The following is a 19,582-nucleotide window of genomic DNA, read 5'->3' as shown; positions in this document are numbered from 1 at the left end:
GAAAGGATTTGGAGAAAGCTTGGGCTAAAGTACGCTCATCTACTGTAATTCACAGACTGCAAATTCTCTTGGCATCTTGGGTTTTTTCCTTCGTCAATTTATATTGTATAGTGCAACCATCTTCAAAGGTTTTGCTGAAGTAATTATGAAAATCTATAAATCTCTATACTTATTTTAAGTTGCCATCACCTTTTTAAAATCGCAAGTTTAAATAGTTGCAAAGGAGGTGATTCCTGGTAAACTCTAAATGTACAAGTGCTTTAAGTAATTTTTTTTTTTTTTTTTTTTTGAGACAGAGTCTTGCTCTGTTGCCAGGCTGGAGTGCAGTGATGCTATCTCGGCTCACTGCAACCTCCACTTTCCGGGTTCAAGTGATTCTCCTGCCTCACCCTCCCCAGTAGCTGGGACTGCAGGTGCGTGCCACCACACCCAGCACATTTTTGTATTTTTAGTAGAGACGGGGTTTCACCACATTGGCCAGGATGGTCTCGATCTCTTGACCTCGTGATCCGCCTGCCTTGGCCTCCCAAAGTGCTGAGATTACAGGCGTGAGCCACCGTGCCCGGGCAAGTATTTTTTTTTTTTCCAAAACCTTGAAGTTGCCAGTTTAGCTTATTCAATGTATTATGTGTCCGTTCTGTAACCTAATTGCCAAAGTTTATCTAGGTTGATAAATTTATCAGTCAAATAAGATAATTTTTTTTGTCAGAAAATATAGTCTGACTCCATTTTTCAAGTCAAATATTTATGTTTAGACATGTTCATATAACGCTTATCTCACCTCTGACTTCTTAAGGAGACAAGTAATATTTGGAGCCTTGTCATAATTGTGTCATCTGGATAAAATAAAAAGGAGCCTCTTTATTTTCCAAGTCCTTCGTAGCTTTATACTCAAGTAAACTATGCATTCTGGAAAAGTCCCTTAGTTCAGTGCCTAGAGGTATTTATTCCTTGGGACATTGAATCATAATAAGATTGCAGATGGTATGATTTCTGCTTTTCTTTTGCAAAGCGGGAGAAGGTGGATTATTTAGGGGAAGTAAGGAAGGATAATCAAAATTTAGTTTTCTGAAAGAATACATATGGAGAGGAAAATCTGGAAGGTGGTTTCCTTAAAATTTTCTTTGTTTTCACAATCTTTGGAAAGTCTTTGTGTATTCCAAGTATACCAATATTCCAGCTTAAAGATTGGTGCTCTGGAAAACATGATACATTCTGGAGGTGATCACTCCTATACCCCAATGCTCTTGACTGTGCAAGCAATAGGGAGTAGGTGAAGGAAAGGATGAGACCTGAAATTAGGGGGAAATAACTTTATTCTTTTCAATTTGATTTATTAATTAGTAAATATAAGTAAAATAGTTTAGTAAAATAATAAATAAAAATAAGTTTTAAAGGGCATATTTTTCCTATTATTAATATTATAAGAATAACATAAGCATATGGAATATTGTTGTTTAGAATAAATGTTAAAAAATAATATCGTGGTTACTCTTGACAGGGTGATCGTGGAGACCCTGGGCCTGCAGGTCTGCCAGGCTCTCAGGGTGCCCCTGGAACTCCTGGCCCTGTGGGTGCTCCAGGAGATGCAGGACAAAGAGGAGATCCGGTAAGGAGGGAGTCAGTTTCACACTGACAGTTTTGCACACCCATATGCTATGTTATAAGCTGCATATATGCACACACACACAGTCATACATGTGCACTTTGTTAAGAACTCTAAATAATGAATGGTAAACAGCTAATTATGAACTAGTATATGTTTCGTAGTCTGAAAGGCAAAATTTCATTTCTAAGAGGGAATAGAAGATACTGATGCTTTGACTTCCATCATGGGAAAATGCTGTAGTTTGAGAATGTAATAAGTATGCATCATGTTAAATGTAAATGAGTATTGTCTTACTGTATTCAACTAAGGTTATACTTATTCAATGAAGTCGATGAATAAAATTGACCATAAAAGTGTCATTGAAGTTATAGTGACCACAGTCTTATCTACAGATAGACATTTGCCTGATTTCAATTAATTAATCATAAGACTATACACATACACTCACATATATATAAAAGCATCCAACTATAAACATATTTTTGACATCCTATATCTATATAATATGTGAATATCTTTTTTACATGCCAATTTTTTTTGTAAATTTCTTTTAGGGTTCTCGGGGTCCTATAGGACCACCTGGTCGAGCTGGGAAACGTGGATTACCTGTAAGTTCTCTGTTTTTGTATTTTTAAAAAATGTTTTCTTATATAAAATATACTCCCAAAGAAATATAGTATAAGATTCATAACCGAAAAATGTGAAATTCCTCAAGCTTGAACAAAAATATTAATTAAAAATTATATGAGTTTACTCTTATTTTTTAAAATAATATGAGTTTATTTTTATAATTTTAACACAATTCTTCTGAATTTAACCATGAATTCTATCAATAATCATGGAGGCTTTTAAAGTCACAGATTTCTCCTAAAATAATAGGGATTATAGTGTATTTCTCTCTGAGCTATTCTAAAAACTACATAGGAAAATGGATTTGAAAGCTCTCTGTAAACTTGAAAAGCACTATTCAAATATTATGTTTCATTTTCAACTAGATTTTTCTTTCTATGTTCTGATCTTTGTGCTATTTGAAATCAGTCACTTTCAGGTTAACATTATTATGTAGATGTCTTACCATGAATGAATCATCCAATGTGCAATCTAATAGGTCACATGCTTTTTCATGCCCATCAGGTAAATCAATGTCTATTCTCAAAAAGAACAATTATACTTTTAAAATCATGGCCATATTATTAAATAATTCTAAGCTTTAATTTGAGCTTGACCGGCGAATATTTAATAGTTGCATGCATGTCAAGTGAACAGTTATAGAAACATTGTAATTTTGTTTTCTGTGAATAAATACATTGTAGTTAATAATTCAAATAGGTGGCTTCTGATGTAGTTTATTTTTAATGATGAAACTTTGGGTCATCCCCCAAATAAAAGAACCTTTCGAACATTATGAAAAACTTCAGGCTGATTTTGATAGTATTTAAATTTACATTGTTATATAACATATATAAAAGCTACTGAAATCATCTTATTTTTATTATAAATGGGTTCCTATACTGTATGATAATTAGGAAATATAAATTCAAAATCAAAACAATAAGGGAAAAATTAACCTGAGAGCCAATTGATTTGCTGATTGCAGTCATCTTCCAAAATCAGATAAATAGGGATCCAATTCTCTTTTGGGAAAACACTAAAAGCAACAGAAGCCAGTTCTATAGTAGATGACTCTATGTCACTTGTCAGTTTACTGTGAACCACTGATTCCCTGGAGCTGTTTTTAATTTCCCAGGACTTGAAACAAAACCAAACCAACACCACTAACAACAATAACAAAACATCTGAGATTGATCAGATAATTTTCACCTCTTCTCTGGGTGTAGCTTCTATCCCAAAATAAGATCCTTAGCTATGGCTTTCTTTGTAGTTTCTCAGCGTCAAGATCACTGGATTTGGTTACAGATGTTGCAGATATGGGATAACTTAGAGTTGCTTTGTTCTTTAGAGGAAAGTGGCTTAAAGATGATATTTCTGTTTAATTTGTTCAAACAAGTTTTTGCCAATTTCTTAATATAGTTGCAACTGTCATATCCAGCTAGTTTATTTGCATATGTAAATTTAAAATCATTTCATTGTTATACATGGCAAGTATGAAATGTTTTAATTTAAAAGAATCTATATATGGTGGCAATATTTTTATATATAATATCAACTAAATCTGTGAAACATAATCTTTAAAAAACATTTCAGATAGGCTAGATCAAACAAAAATATCTAATTTTAGTATGAATGTAAGATAAACATTTAAAAATGAATATTTAGAAAACTATTGTTATGTATCTTTTTTCAGTGATCACCTACCATTCTTTGGGAAAAATAAACAGACATTTCTAGGTCTAATACTATTTAGATAAGTAACCATATAAAATACCATGTTCAAAATTGTAGTAAATACAATTATAAAAAGCAAAATTTTAGTAAATTGTAGTCTCAACAATAATATGTAGCAAGTAATTTTCATGCCGTATCTCTATTTCTAGGGACCCCAAGGACCTCGTGGTGACAAAGGTGATCATGGAGACCGAGGCGACAGAGGTCAGAAGGGCCACAGAGGCTTTACTGGTCTTCAGGGTCTTCCCGGCCCTCCTGTAAGTTATTCCTTTAAGTGTTGTTCTGCCCTCCAGTTGAAAATACACGGGTATCTTGACATGAACATTTATCTGCCTATAAAATAGGTGGATATGTTTGTATTTTCTTTTCAGTTCAAAGAATATCTTGATGAATAACAAGTGGTAATTGCCAATAATAAGCTATAATTTTGTAGGGGAGAAATACAGCAAAAGCTATAGGCACTGTTACTCCTACAGATATGTCTTTAACAAATTGGTCAACTCATGTAGACATTGCAGAGATTGAAGACTTAATCAAAGTAGTTTATGCTGCTAAAGTCAATGATAGCACATTTTTGAGAATGGCACAATGCAGGATCCAAATATTTTGGCAACATTTTTTATTGTATTCCTACTTAGGGTCCAAATGGTGAACAAGGAAGTGCTGGAATCCCTGGACCGTTTGGTCCAAGAGTAAGTAACAAAAAGTAGTAAGTTGCAGGTGTAAATAATAATGCCTTTGTTGATGTACTGCTAATGCTTGAGTATCATTTTCATGTTATTGAAGCTGGAGTTGGCTCATCTCTGAGGTTGGCAACACACATATGAGACAAGCTATTTAGCAATTAATTTTAAGTAGAAATGTTATGAAACATGATATATTACCTCATGGGCCAGCATTAAAATTTCTTACCTAGGGTTTGGATATATTCCTCTGTTAGTTCATTTTGTTACATTGTGTTAATTAAAATTTCTGTTAAACTTTCAATTTTTAAGATGGTATAATAGGATTTACTATGAAGTGGAGACAGATTTTGAGGCTGAATATATTTTGTCATTTAAGTAATTGTGATAATTCCTCAGAAGTAGTTTACATAAGGCTAATTTGGAAGTAAATAATAAAATGAAGCCAATATTTGAAACTTTTAGAAATTCTCCATTAGTATTAATGTTGCTTGTAATAAGTCATTGATGTCATAAGACAAGTGATGTATGTAATTATTTAGGAAAATAGAAAACATTTTGTAGAAAAAATTAGAAAAAATAATTCAAAGCAATTCTGGTACATCTAAATACAGTGTAAAAAATCCTACATAAAATTGAGAATAATAGTCCATGATGATATTCTGAGGCATAAGCACAAAAATTTCACTAAAACACTCCAACTTCTGTCATTTTCTTCTTTCAAGTTAATTGAATTTCTAAGTTTACAATATGTGAGGTTTAATGAAAGTTACTACCAATAAAAGTAGATGACTAGCCCATTAAAGATGTAAACTCATATTTGTCTTTTACCATGCATGGATGATGGAAAATTCCTATGTCATGAAATCATAAATGTTACAAAGTACCAGAAGTTCATTTATTAATCAGTAAGAAAATGAGTCTTAGAAATCACTGTACCAGCTCCATATGTAAAAAGGCATTGTAACATTTTTTTCTTCACAGAATCTAAACTGCGGTCTTTGTTTCTTGCAGGGTCCTCCAGGCCCAGTTGGTCCTTCGGGTAAAGAAGGAAACCCTGGGCCACTTGGGCCAATTGGACCTCCAGGTGTACGAGGCAGTGTAGGAGAAGCAGGACCTGAGGTAAAGTCACAAGGGTTTACATGCAAGAAATGCTATTCATTTCAATAGCTCAGATTCCATCCAAGAAATGTCTGTGCAGCCTGATTGACAGAGACTTAAGGGACCCTGAAAACAAACTTAGAAGTCACACAAGAGTTTGTATAAGTAACCATTTCAAGTATTTTAATACAGATACGTTAGAGCACATAAAATCAGAGTCCAGCCTACCCAGACATTAGCACAATGTGATACTAATAAGAGCAAAGAACAAGTTATAATTGTATTTATAATTAAAGTGATGAAAATGTTGATTTGCTCTCAAGGGCAATATTTTAAATGTCTGTGAAGTATAGTTATTACTTCATGAAAACGCCATAAAAATGCTGGACAATGAAGAGTATGAAATTGAAGTTTTTCTCCATTGAAAACAACATTCAGGGAGGACTTCGATTAAAACTTTTTGTTAAAAAGTTTCAGTAGTGTTGACTTGAGGATGATACAAAGCTGTATACTGTGTTAGTTAGATTCTTGCTTCTCAGTCTGGAAAACATCTTCATACATCTTCCATGCACAAGTGTACTCATGTGCATGTTTGTATATGAGCTTATGCTTCTCTCTCTGGTGTTTCTTCCTTGTTGGTCTTCTTAACCTTCTCTTCCTTACTTTTCCTTTGCCCTTCATAGCAATACTGTTAAGCTGGATATTTATTTCTTATGTGGATCAAATAGTCTTATATTTCCTATGGACAAGAGAAATGTTTTCTATTCATTTGTTTCTCTAACTCTGAATGGGAAACAGCTAGAGAATTGGAATACCTTTGGCTTATGTGGCTGTTGATTGACTTTATTTTGTGATTCAGTGGTCCTTGATATATATCAAAAAAGTCTTTTCTCCTGAAATTAGTATAAAGGACTGCATGGACTCAATATATGACCTTAGAGACAGAAAGAAAAAAAGATTATGTAACAGCCCTTTGAGAGTGAGGAAACATTGGCACTGAAGGTGAAAGCAACTTGTCTGGAGCCATATAACAAGTGGCAGAGCCAATGGTAGAACTCCAGCCTTCTGGAGAGTTCTTGCTCCCAGATCTTACTCTCTATATGAGATGTGGGCTATGTGTCTCTTCAGGTTGTCACCTGATTCTTTCAAGTTGCTGAGTTCTTCCTTGGGGAAGTGCAGAAGGGAATTAATAGAGAGGATCCATTTCGTAGTCTCTGCCACTTTTTGTGCTTATCTCCCTCTCATTTCAGTGTATCTTATTTGGCAAAAAAAAAAAAAAAAAAAAAAAAAAAAGGCAGGTGGGCTCCTTATTTATGTGATTTAAAAGGCTAAGGAAAACTGGGCACCCTGGCACATACCTGTAATTCTAGCTATTCAGGAGGTGAAGGCAGGAGGATTGCTTGAGCCCAGTAGTTTGAATCCAACCTGGGCAACATAGTAGCAAGACCCTGTCTCTAAAAGCCAAGACTATTTCTTCAATTTTGCTTAAGCAGATAATTTTTATCTGTATAGTAATTAATGCACATAAAAGGACTTCCGGTGTGTCTCTCCCTCTCCTTTAGAAGTAGGAGTATAATTCTCTTGTGGGTGTTTCTTGTGGGTATTTTCTTGTTATTGACATGTGATCTTATAGCACCAGCAGCCACTATTCCCCTGCATCCTTTGTTCAGCTTCTGTCCAAAAATACTTTTAAAACATGTTGGTTGTACCTTGACCAAAATAGTTTGCAAATGAACACACTTATCTCCATGCTATTAACAGAAAATATGTTGTATCTTCAAGGTAAACACCTAAGCAAATATTTTGCACTTTGATCTTTCTTTATCTTGGATGCTGACTTGAAGATATGTTGCCTGAAAAATGGTTAGGCATCATTTCTCATCCTTGAATGTTACAGCCTGTTAGACCACCCGCATCTAGTTACAAAAGGGCACAAGTCATAGATCTCCCTTTACTGTCAAATTGGAGTGTCTCATTGGAACTCCCTATGCACCAAGTTCTACCAGTTAAGTAAAACCAAAACAATGTGTTAAATGTCTTTCCAATTTCTTTTTGATTAGGGCCCTCCTGGTGAGCCTGGCCCACCTGGCCCTCCGGGTCCTCCTGGCCACCTTACAGCTGCTCTTGGGGATATCATGGGGCACTATGATGAGAGCATGTCAGATCCACTTCCTGAGTTTACTGAAGACCAGGCGGCGCCTGATGACAAAAACAAAACGGACCCAGGGGTTCATGCTACCCTGAAGTCACTCAGTAGTCAGATTGAAACCATGCGCAGCCCCGATGGCTCGAAAAAGCACCCAGCCCGCACATGTGATGACCTAAAGCTTTGCCATTCCGCAAAGCAGAGTGGTGAGTAGACAGCAGCCCATTTGAGCAAAACCCATTGTTTCTGTTTGTTTTATTCTCAACTGCATTCCAAAATGTGTTACTGACTTTCTACTTAGTGATAGATTTGAGATAAAAATAGTAAACATATCATGGAGCTTATAATTTAATGGTGGAAACAGTCAATTTTGTGAAAACATGAAAAAAAATGCGCAGCATCACTAATTATCGGATAAATGAAAATGAAAGTCACAATGAGATACCATCTCGCATGAGTCAGAATGGCTGTCATTAAAAAGTCACAAAACAGGCTGGGCGCAGTGGCTCACGCCTGTAATCCCAGCTCTTTGGGAGTCCCAGGCGTGCGGATCACAAGGTCAGGAGATGGAGACCATCCTTGCTAACACGGTGAAACCCCGTCTCTAGTAAAAATGTAAAAAATTAGCCGGGCGTGGTGGCGGATGCCTGTAGTCCCAACTACTCGGGAGACTGAGGCAGGAGAATAGCGTGAACCCGCGAGGCGGAGCTTGCAGTGAGTCGAGATCGTGCCACTGCCTGAACGAGAGAGCGAGACTCTGTCTCAAAAAAAAAAAAAAAAAAAAAAAAGGTCACCAAACAACAGATGCTGACAAGGCTTTGGATAAAGGGGAATGCTTATACACTTATTGGTGGGAATGTAAATTAGTTCAGCCACTGTGGAAAGCAGTCTGGAGAGTTCTCAAAGAACTTAAAGCAGAGCTGCCATTTGACCTAACAATCTTGTTACTGGGTTTATACCAAAGGAAAATAAATCATTCTATCAAAACGACCTATGAATTCGTATATTCATCACTGTGCTATTCACAATAGCAAAGACATGAAATTGACACAGATGCCCATCAGTGGTAGATTCGATCAAGGAAATGTGGTATATACATATGATGGAACATTATGTGGCCATAAAAAAGAATGAAATCACGTCCTTTGCAGCAACATGAATGCAGTGGGAAACCATAATCCAAAGCAAATTAATGCAGGAACAGAAAGCCAAATATCGCATGTTCTCATTTATAAGTAAGAGCTAATGAGCACACATGGACATAAATATGACACCATAAACACTGCAGGCCACTGCAGTGGGGAGAGTGTGGATGGGAGCAAGGGTTGAGAAATTACCTATTGGATACTATGTTCACTACCTGGGTGATAGGATCTGAACCCCAAACCTCCGCATCGTACAATATTCCCATGTAACAAATCTGTACAGGTACCCCTTGTATCTAAAATAAAAGTTAACTTTTTTTTTAAAAAAGTACTATAATAGATGATATATCCTATTAATAATCCAGTCTCATGATGGTAGTTCCATTTCCATCCGGAAATCTTAAAATATTGATATTTTTGTGGAGTAAAAGCATTTCGTGGAAATGTGGAAAATAATTGGTTAAGTATTGTTCAAAATGTTTATTTACTTACATGACCTGTCAGTGTCTTAATGTTAACATATTGTTGGATCATCAAGCATATATTTCCCAAATTTATTTAAATATGTAATTCCTTTCATGTAGTTTAATGTTCTGTGAGTCATACTTCTGGAATATCTGCTGGTGGTATTATATTATTATGAGGTTCCAAGACATTTTGGAATCAAATAGTTGTTCTGCCCTAGTTGCATGTACCAGGCTTAAAGTTTACCTTATTCTGTCATTTTAATCAATCCAATACGACCTAGAGAAGAGGGATCCTAAGTCACAGTAGACAAATGAGCTACAAAGTGCTTAAGAATTTAAGTTAACTTTGAAATGACATTGACAGGAATAGCTAAAATTATTATCATCGAAGAAAGGGCAATTTTATAACTCTGTATATTACATTCTGGCACTTTCATTTCATTTAAAGTGCAATTCTCACATACTATTTATATAATATACACACAAATATGTATATATACACACATCCATATATGCAAATGCATATTAAATTGTGTATTTGACTGTATGCCTACCACCAAGCACTGCCTTGGTATTTCCTGTTTTAAGAATCTCTTATATATGAGAAAATTAATTTTAAAAAGAGCCAATGAAATGATTCATAGCATTCTAATTGTAATTCAACTCATTTATTCACTTGACTCATGGTTTTGATGTTACATTATTTTACATTATTGTATTACATTATTTAGATTATTTTATTACACTCTAATTCTAATTTGCTTTAAAATATTGGGAACACATCTATTTTGGCAAAGCCACTTACTGTGTAGATTGTCTCTTTTCAGTATTGTTTTCTCATCTGTAAAGTGGGAGTAATGATACTTCTTCACATGGATGTTTTGAGCCTTAAGTGCATGGTTTGGTAAAGCGCCTTACAATAGCGACTGGAATGTAGAAAGGCCCCCAATGCATAACAGTTACTTTTTTCTTAAGGGGTGCTCTTGTTTAAAATAATCCTTAATCAGTGAGTATATATTTTCAAACCCTCTGTTAATTTTTTTGGAAACTTATAATCGTGATTGAGATTGTCTTTATTTAGTAAAATTTCTATTTTGAAAAATAGGTGAATACTGGATTGATCCTAACCAAGGCTCTGTTGAAGATGCAATCAAAGTTTACTGCAACATGGAAACAGGAGAAACATGTATTTCAGCAAACCCATCCAGTGTACCACGTAAAACCTGGTGGGCCAGTAAATCTCCTGACAATAAGCCTGTTTGGTATGGTCTTGATATGAACAGAGGGTCTCAGGTAATTTAATATGCTTACTTAAAATTGTATTCTTTACTTTTTACTACTTATTACATATTTTTGATTTATTTAGGACTTTGCTATTTTTTTTAACCAGGCTTATTTTGCCATGTTTATTTTGAAGTGATATATTCTCATTAGTTACAATTGTAATACCATTGCATAAACAAGGTTTTGCTATGAGTCAAGTTAACAAAAATTTTGAATTAGGCCGGGCGCGGTGGCTCAAGCCTGTAATCCCAGCACTTTGGGAGGCCGAGACGGGCGGATCAGGAGGTCAGGAGATTGAGACCATCCTGGCTAACACGGTGAAACCCGTCTCTACTAAAAATACAAGAAAATTAGCCGGGTGAGGTGGCGGTGCCTGTAGTCCCAGCTACTCGGGAGGCTGAGGCAGGAGAATGGCGTGAACCCAGGGGGGCGGAGCTTGCAGTGAGCGGAGATCGCGCTACTGCACTCCAGCCTGGGGCACAGAGCAAGACTCCGTCTCAAAAAAAAAAAAAAAAAAAAAAAATTTTTGAATTAAAAATTTTCTCATTGATGAAATATAGAAAAGTAATTATTTTTACTGTAAATTCCTCTAATGTATGTGACATGGACTGTGGAGTGTACTAGAAGGGATCTTGCCACAGTTGATAAACAGTGATTTCTGTATATTCGGCTTCAGGAGACCTGGTTACCTCACCAGGATCTGGTACTGACTTTGGGGCCTTATAAAGTCACCGAACTTTTTGGAGACTCAGTTTTGCTAGCTTAAAGTAAGGGTGATAATGTTTATCTTATAGTTTCCATGTGGATATAAAATTCTTAGTTTAGGGTCTTATACTATGGGATAGACGGTAAATTAATATTAGATAACTGCTATAATAATGTTTAAATAATTGAATCATTTTGTAAAATTTTTAATATTATTTAAACTTAAGGCATCTTTGTAATGTTATGAAGTCTATTGATATTTTTCTGACTCCCAGTCTACCCTGTTTCTGTCATGGTCTGGTATTCAGAAACTCTCTGGCCTTGCCACTGCCTATTGCAATGTGAATATTTCATATTGCATTTCTTTATGGCAGCCTGATTGAAATTTTCTTCTCACTTCTGCTTCTGACCTTTTCCTAGAAATCACGTTCAGAATAAACATTATATGAGAACATTATGGGTGTATACAAGATAAGCTAGTATCTATCATTATTTAATGAGCACAAAATTTTAAATTTTAAATATAAATAGTTGAAATGTAATTTAGCTAATACAATATGTAAAATAAAACCCTCAAATGGGAGTGCTGAAACCAAAGCTCAAAGTAGAAGGTGAGTAGGAAAGAGTCTTTAGAAAAAATTTTTTGATTATTTATTTTGTTAGCTCATGGAAAACTTTTCATATGTATTTCCTACAGTTATGTAATAGTTGGGGTAAAAAGATTTTATACTACTAGTTAATTCCTAATTTTTATTATAATTAGCAATAAAAATAATGAGTTATTTTTGATACATGATTGAAGCAGATTTAAAAATACTTATGCTTGTTCTGATGAATTATTGTTATTATTGGTTTCATTACCCTTTGGGTTAGTAAGGACAGAGGTTCTTTTGAGTATTCATAGACATTTTAAGATATGTTTAGATGTACAGGTAGAATGGCTTGCTTTATGACAATAATTAAAGTAATACTCTTCAAAATTGATTTATCTGAAATCAATTTATATATTTATCTATACATGTGTAAGGCATTATGAAACGCTTCAGTCTTGTGTATGACAAAGACTCTTTGTTTTTCTAGTTTGCTTATGGAGACCACGAGTCACCTAATACAGCCATTACTCAGATGACTTTCTTGCGCCTTTTGTCAAAAGAAGCCTCCCAGAACATTACTTACATCTGTAAAAACAGTGTAGGATACATGGATGATCAAGCTAAGAACCTCAAAAAAGCTGTGGTTCTGAAAGGGGCAAATGACTTAGATATCAAAGCAGAGGGAAATATTAGATTCCGGTATATCGTTCTTCAAGACACTTGCTCTGTAAGTACTTTTTGATCTACATTGGTCTGGTTGAGGAAAAAAAAAATTATTTTTGTTAAAAATACTATTACGGCACTAGAACTGGGGGCAATTTTACCTTGTGTATGAGCATAATAGCAGTTTATAGTCATTCCTTAGGGTAAACTTGAGTGTGTGTTAGCACATGAAGCGTGATAGAGGTTCGAATCCTTATAGTAAAGAAAGAACTGGATCCCTAAGATCTGATCCAGTTCTTCTACAGACTTTCTTTGGTTCTTTTCCAAGTTATTTAACTTACTGAATCTCAGTCCCATGCTTAAAATGCCTTATTTCTAAAATGCGTAATCAATCCAAGATACTTTAGTTTTTCACCAATTTGTAAGTCTCCCCACTTGCATATTGAGATATAAAACAAAAATAATACTGAATGGTGAATTATAGTTTCATTTGTGAAAAACAAAAAAAGCTTTCATAATTTATGTTGCTAGTGACCATTTGGGAAGCTGCAGAAGAACAAAGAAAATTTACTTAAAGCATGAAAGAAATTCTGTTACATAAGTACACTAATATCTCACTTTATGTTTTCATTTTTTTTTTAAGGAGTACTCTAAAAATCATTGCCTTTACATTATAAAAGTTGTCTGGGAAGGTTGCTGTGTAACATACTTGGAAAAAATTGTATGTACGTTTAACCCATTGCACCATTTAATTTCAGAAGCGAAATGGAAATGTGGGCAAGACTGTCTTTGAATATAGAACACAGAATGTGGCACGCTTGCCCATCATAGATCTTGCCCCTGTGGATGTTGGCGGCACAGACCAGGAATTCGGCATTGAAATTGGGCCAGTTTGTTTTGTGTAAAGTAAGCCAAGATACATTGACAATGAGCACCACCATCAATGACCACCGCCATTCACAAGAACTCTGACTGTTTGAAGTTGATCCTGAGACTCTTGAAGTAGTGGCTGATCCTGCATCAGCATTGTATATATGGTCTTAAGTGCCTGGCCTCCTTATCCTTCAGAATATTTATTTTACTTACAATCCTCAAGTTTTAATTGATTTTAAATATTTTTCAATACAACAGTTTAGGTTTAAGATGACCAATGACAATGACCACCTTTGCAGAAAGTAAACTGATTGAATAAATAAATCTCCGTTTTCTTCAGTTTATTTCAGTGTAATGAAAAAGTTGCTTAGTATTTATGAGGAAATTCTTCTTCCTGGCAGGTAGCTTAAAGAGTGGGGTATACAGAGCCACAACACATGTTTATTTTGCTTGGCTGCAGTTGAAAAATAGAAATTAGTGCCCTTTTGTGACCTCTCATTCCAAGATTGTCAATTAAAAATGAGTTTAAAATGTTTAACTTGTGATTGAGACCTACATGCATGTCTTGATATTGTGTAACTCTTTTAGGAGAATCTTAAAAAAAAAAAAAAACAGTTTCTCACTGTCTTAAATAGAATTTTTTGATAGTATATATTCAGTGGCATTTTGGAGAACAAAGTGAATTTACTTCAACTTCTTAAATGTTTGTAAAAGACTATAAGTTTAGACATCTTTCTCATTCAAATTTAAAGATATCTTTCTCCTCTTGACTCAATCTATCAATATGGATAGAAGTTACACTAGTATATACCATTTAATAAATTTACACTCTCTTATTTAAGAAGATATTGAATGCAAAATAATTGACATATAGAACTTTACAAACATATGTCCAAGGACTGTAAGTTGAGACTCTTCCACATGTACAATCTCATCATCCTGAAGCCTATAATGAAGAAAAAGATCTAGAAACAGTTGTGGAGCTGACTCTAATCAAATGTGATGATCGGAATTAGACCATTTGGCCTTTGAACTTTCATAGGAAAAATGACCCAACATTTCTTAGCATGAGCTACCTCATCTCTAGAAGCTGGGATGGACTTACTATTCTTGTTTATATTTTAGATACTGAAAGGTGCTATGCTTCTGTTATTATTTCAAGACTGGAGATAGGCAGGGCTAAAAAGGTATTATTATTTTTCCTTTAATGATGGTGCTAAAATTCTTCCTATAAAATTCTTTAAAAATAAAGATGGTTTAATCACTACCATTGTGAAAACATAACTGTTAGACTTCCCGTTTCTGAAAGAAAGAGCATTATTCCAATGCTTGTTCACTGTTCCTCTGTCATACTGTATCTGGAATGCTTTGTGTTACTCGCACGCTTCTTAGACCAGAACATGTAGGTCCCCTTGTGTCTCAAGACTTTTTTTTTTCTTAATTGCACTTGTTGGCTCTATTTTAATTTTTTTCTTTTAAAATAAATAACTGGGACCCTCCCAAAAGACAAGCCATGCATACAACTTTGGTCATGTATCTCTGCAAAGCATCCAATTAAATGCACGCTTTTGTCATGTCCGTGGTTTTTGTTTTGTGGAATTCCTTTGACCGTATTAGATCTGTTTCATTTCCAATAGTGAAAAGGAGATGTGGTGGTATACTTTGTTTGCCATTTGTTTAAAAGATACAACAAATACCTTCCATCATATATGTACTGGCTTATAAATGAAAATCTATCTACAACATTACCCACAAAGGCAACATGACACCAATTATCACTGCCTCTGCCCTTAAAAATGTCAGAGTAGTATTATTGATAAAAAGGGCAAGCAATAGATTTTTCATGACTGAATAAACTGTAATAATAAGACATATGTCTCAAAGTGTATCACATATGAATTTAGCCTAATTGTTTTGTTTTATTTTCAATATTTAGTTTACAACATCATTTTCCCCCAAACTGGTTATATTTTGACCTGTATATCTTAAATTTGAGTATTTATATGCCTAAAAACATGTGTGAGTCTTCCTTGACTTCCTTCAAGTCCAAACTGTACAGATTATATAAGTTCACATAGATGCATCAGAAATATGTGGTAATACTATTAAGTCACAAACACTAACAATTTCCAACTACAGAAATAACATTTCTTATTTGGATTTTGGGAATGCTACCAATAAAAGCGTGCCCAGACCATTCCAAGGCTCTCAGATTTCTTGCCTATATATTTGATCTGTCAGTGGATTTCTTTACTTTCATGTCCCATAGACACCTCAAATTCTACACTATAAAAAGTGAAATAATCTACATTTGGGGAGGATGGTGGCATACATTTATTGTTGATTTATTTAAAAATACAAATAAAAATTCTCAGAATTAACAGAAAAAAAAAAAAAGACAATAGCCTCATTATCCATCCATTTAGGCAGGCCAGAAACCTGAGAGTCATTTTTGTCACCTCTCTCTCTCTCTCTCAGATCACGCAAGTCCCGTCCTTGTTAAATATTTCCAATTCTGCCCCCTAAATATTCCCTAAGGTCCTATCCTTCTCTTGATCTACACTGCTGCTATCCTTGTCCACATAATTATTATGTCTCGCCTGAGCTTTTTCAATAGCCTCCGACAGGTTTCCAGGCATCCACTCTTGCCCTCTTCTGATCCATTCTTCTCACTACAGCCAGAGAAATCAATTTGAAGTAAAAATCTGAATATGTCACCTCTCACTCCCCCCCAGCCACCCTAGCTACAACACACATGCGCTCATCTTATTATAAAAAGCTTCAGTGGTAGCTTCTAGGATAGAGACAAACATCTTCAAACTATGAGGTACTGGCATGACCTGACTCCTGCCTTCTTCCCAGGCTTCCGTACACCACTATCTTCCTTTCTCTGTGCTTCACTCACGTGGGATTTTGTCCATTTTCTAAAAGCTTCTTTCCTGTCCTACTGAAAACCATTTGCATGTGTATTCTTTTTGCCCAGTTTACTTGTACTTACTTTTCAGAACTCTTCTCAATGCCTCATCCTCACAAAATCTTTACTAGGCTCCTCACTCCTTACCACAACCCAGGTAAGATAGTCCCCATTCAATTTTCTTGGCACACTGTATTTCTTCTTATAAATATTTATATTTATAGCACAAATTAGAATGTTTTATAAAGGGTGTGATTATTTGGTAGGTGTCAGTCTTTTCTATTAATTCTATTTGTTACAAAGGCATGTACTGTTTACACAGGATCCAAAAATTTTCTTAGTATTTGTGCATGTTCAACATACATTCATTGAATGATGAAATATTGTATACTATGTGTAACTGGAAAAATACATTCAGAGAGTAATCATTTATATACTAGTGTGAAGCATACATCGTTATTACCATTATATTATGTTACTGTTTCTATTAGTACTACTGGACAGAAACACAACTGAATAAAGGATTATTATCCAATAACAATAGCAACATACAACATATACCTAAACATGACAAGAAATTTGCAGAACTCGATTGAAAAAAATCCATAACACTTGACTGAGACATGTAAAATAAAATTAGGGCTAAACCTACCTTAACATAGGGAAGCTCAATATTTGAAAAATGTAATTTTTTCCTAAATTAATAAATGCTCCCACTGAAAATCCCTATAAGATCATAAAAACTGAAAACATGACAAAACTGTTCTAAAAGTTATTGGAATGAAAAATTTGCAAGAAAAGTGATAAAAAAAGATCCTCTCCAAAACAGAAATGGTGAATAAAGGTGGACCCTGGCCCAAGGAAATATTTAAAAATAATAAAAAGCTACCGGTCATAGGGAACAAAAAATATTTAGAAGTGAATCTATGTACCTATATTAGAATTAATATAGAAAAAAATTAATTCCTGTTTATTCAGTAAATACTATTAAAGTAAATTTGTAACTATTTATCATTTGAAAGCATGTTTCTTTCTTTAATTCTTATACCAAAACAGTTCCCAAATGAACTAATTCAATTTTGAAAACCTCTAAATATATTTGCATAAAAATTATTGAGTAGCTTAATAATCCTGGGATGGAGATGAAAACAAATATGTAAATAATGAAATGATGAAAGATCAGATTCTAAAATACATCTTAAATCTGTAGAAAACAAATATATGAATAATAAAATGATGAGAAATCAGATTCTAAAATACATCTTAAATCTGTATTATAACCAGGCACAATGCTGCTCACTTGTAGTTCCACCTATTCAGTAGTCTGAGGTGGGACGATCACTTGAATCCAGGAGTTCAAGGCTAGCCCTTGCAAGACAGTGAGCTCCTACCATTAAAAAAAAAATACTATATTATAAAAATCTCAATAGTATGCTTCAAAGCATGTTCCAGTTGGGAACATTTATGTAATATATATTACAGAAATGGTTTAATGCAGTTTCTGTAAAATCCTCCAAACTATGCATAGTCCTATACAGGTAATTTACAAAAGCCACAATATAAAAACTAATAAATGTGGAAGATATTTAATATCATTAGAAATAAAAATGCAACAGAAACAATAAGATACAGAATTTTATCAGAATTTGACAAACATGAAAATACCTGACAGTATTAAGTGTCAAAGAAGACACAGAAAAACACTCACATATATTTTTTGTCTGTTTTTTCCCGTGGAATGTGGAAAGAATAGTTAAAGTCATTTTCTCTAATTGGTTTATTCACAGTTCCTATAAATGTGAGAAGGTAGTAGGCCCAAAAGTGAGCCAGAGGTTGAGGATAGAGTAGTACACACTAGGATGTCCTCTGGGGCTGTTGATTTTACCTGATGACAAGTAAATTGAAACATTATTTGTAAAACAAAAAATAACAAAAGAGAAAAAACACTCCACAAATGTAAATAATAAGTATAGATATAAGATAGAATAGAACTTAAAAATTAACATGACAAAAACAATTTCACAATGGTGCCAGATTATTTACGCAACAGACTAAGAATCTATTGTGGGTACATGCTTTTCATGTGGATTTCATGTCAGATACTGGTATTTTTGCTTTGGAATGTAAAATTATTACCCAGCACATGGTACAGGAAATCATTCCATGCTTTATATGCTGCTTATACCATTTAGTGGGTAAAACGGACCAACATACCAACTAAGCTGAATAAATACATGGTGATAACTAACATTAATTAGGTATGTATATGGGAAGCATGGGACCTAGCCATCTAAGCTAGGCTGGAATTTGGAGAGGAGAGGAAGCAAGGAAGAGTAGCTGGAATACACTCTTTCTTAATGAGTCTTGAGGGTTAAAGATAGTGTCTTGAACAATGAAAGAAGGTAAGACACAAAGAACAACATAGATCAAGACATGGAGTTCTTAAAAGTCATGGCCTTGCCTGGGGAGCCCCTGGTGGGCAGTTTCTGTAATAGATTGCATACAAGGGGTTGGTGGGAGATGAAGTTAGAGGAGCAGGAAGAGGTATCGTAAAGGGACTTGTATGTAGAAATAAAGAGATTGAAAATTATTTTGAAGGTGTTTTAAGGAAAGTATCTGTGGTTCTTAGCTGGGTGTGTAACCATACCCTCTAGAGTGCCCTTGGAAATGCGTGAGTAGGGTGTTAGTGGTTATAATAAAGACTGGGGAATATTATAGGGATTTTGTAGATGGGCCAAGGATGTTGAAATTCTTGTATGTAGGCCAATCCCTTAGAACAAAATCTGAACCACCCAAAATACCAATACAAGTTTCACTGCAATATATTGAAGTGTTTTGGCAAGTAAGACACATTGTGATTTGCATGTTAAAAAGATCACCTTGGCAGCAATACTGAAGGAAGAATTTTTAATGGCAGTAAGACTGAAAAGAGAAAGATTAGTTGAACAATGTATAAGAAAAGCAGGAAAGAGCAGTTCATGTCACTGCACATGGAGAGAGATGGATTTGAGAAATATTTAAAAAGCATCAATGCAATCTGATGAAAGAGTGAG

General features: G+C 34.6%; 1 protein-coding gene across 4 annotated transcripts in view; it reads left to right on the top strand.

Annotated features, from left to right (window-relative positions):
- Positions 1-15,193, top strand: part of LOC105468235 (collagen type V alpha 2 chain) — a 274,423-nt gene extending 259,230 nt beyond the window's left edge. For 3 of the 4 annotated variants that reach the window (XM_071073054.1, XM_071073052.1, XM_071073053.1), the window contains 9 exons: positions 1,502-1,609; positions 2,164-2,217; positions 4,105-4,212; positions 4,594-4,647; positions 5,653-5,760; positions 7,800-8,091; positions 10,603-10,790; positions 12,567-12,806; positions 13,501-13,939. In XM_071073054.1, coding sequence (XP_070929155.1) covers positions 1,502-1,609; positions 2,164-2,217; positions 4,105-4,212; positions 4,594-4,647; positions 5,653-5,760; positions 7,800-8,091; positions 10,603-10,790; positions 12,567-12,806; positions 13,501-13,647 — 1,299 coding nt within the window. In that variant the 3' untranslated portion in view covers positions 13,648-13,939. Of the gene's footprint in view, positions 1-1,501; positions 1,610-2,163; positions 2,218-4,104; positions 4,213-4,593; positions 4,648-5,652; positions 5,761-7,799; positions 8,092-10,602; positions 10,791-12,566; positions 12,807-13,500 lie in introns of all 4 variants that reach the window. The other variant, XM_011718336.2, reaches the window with a different exon arrangement.
- The last annotated feature ends 4,389 nt before the right edge of the window (positions 15,194-19,582 follow it).

The sequence above is a fragment of the Macaca nemestrina genome, chromosome 11, assembly GCF_043159975.1.
Source record: "Macaca nemestrina isolate mMacNem1 chromosome 11, mMacNem.hap1, whole genome shotgun sequence".
Taxonomy (NCBI): Eukaryota; Metazoa; Chordata; class Mammalia; order Primates; family Cercopithecidae; genus Macaca; species Macaca nemestrina.
This window is presented reverse-complemented; position numbering and strand designations above follow the sequence as displayed.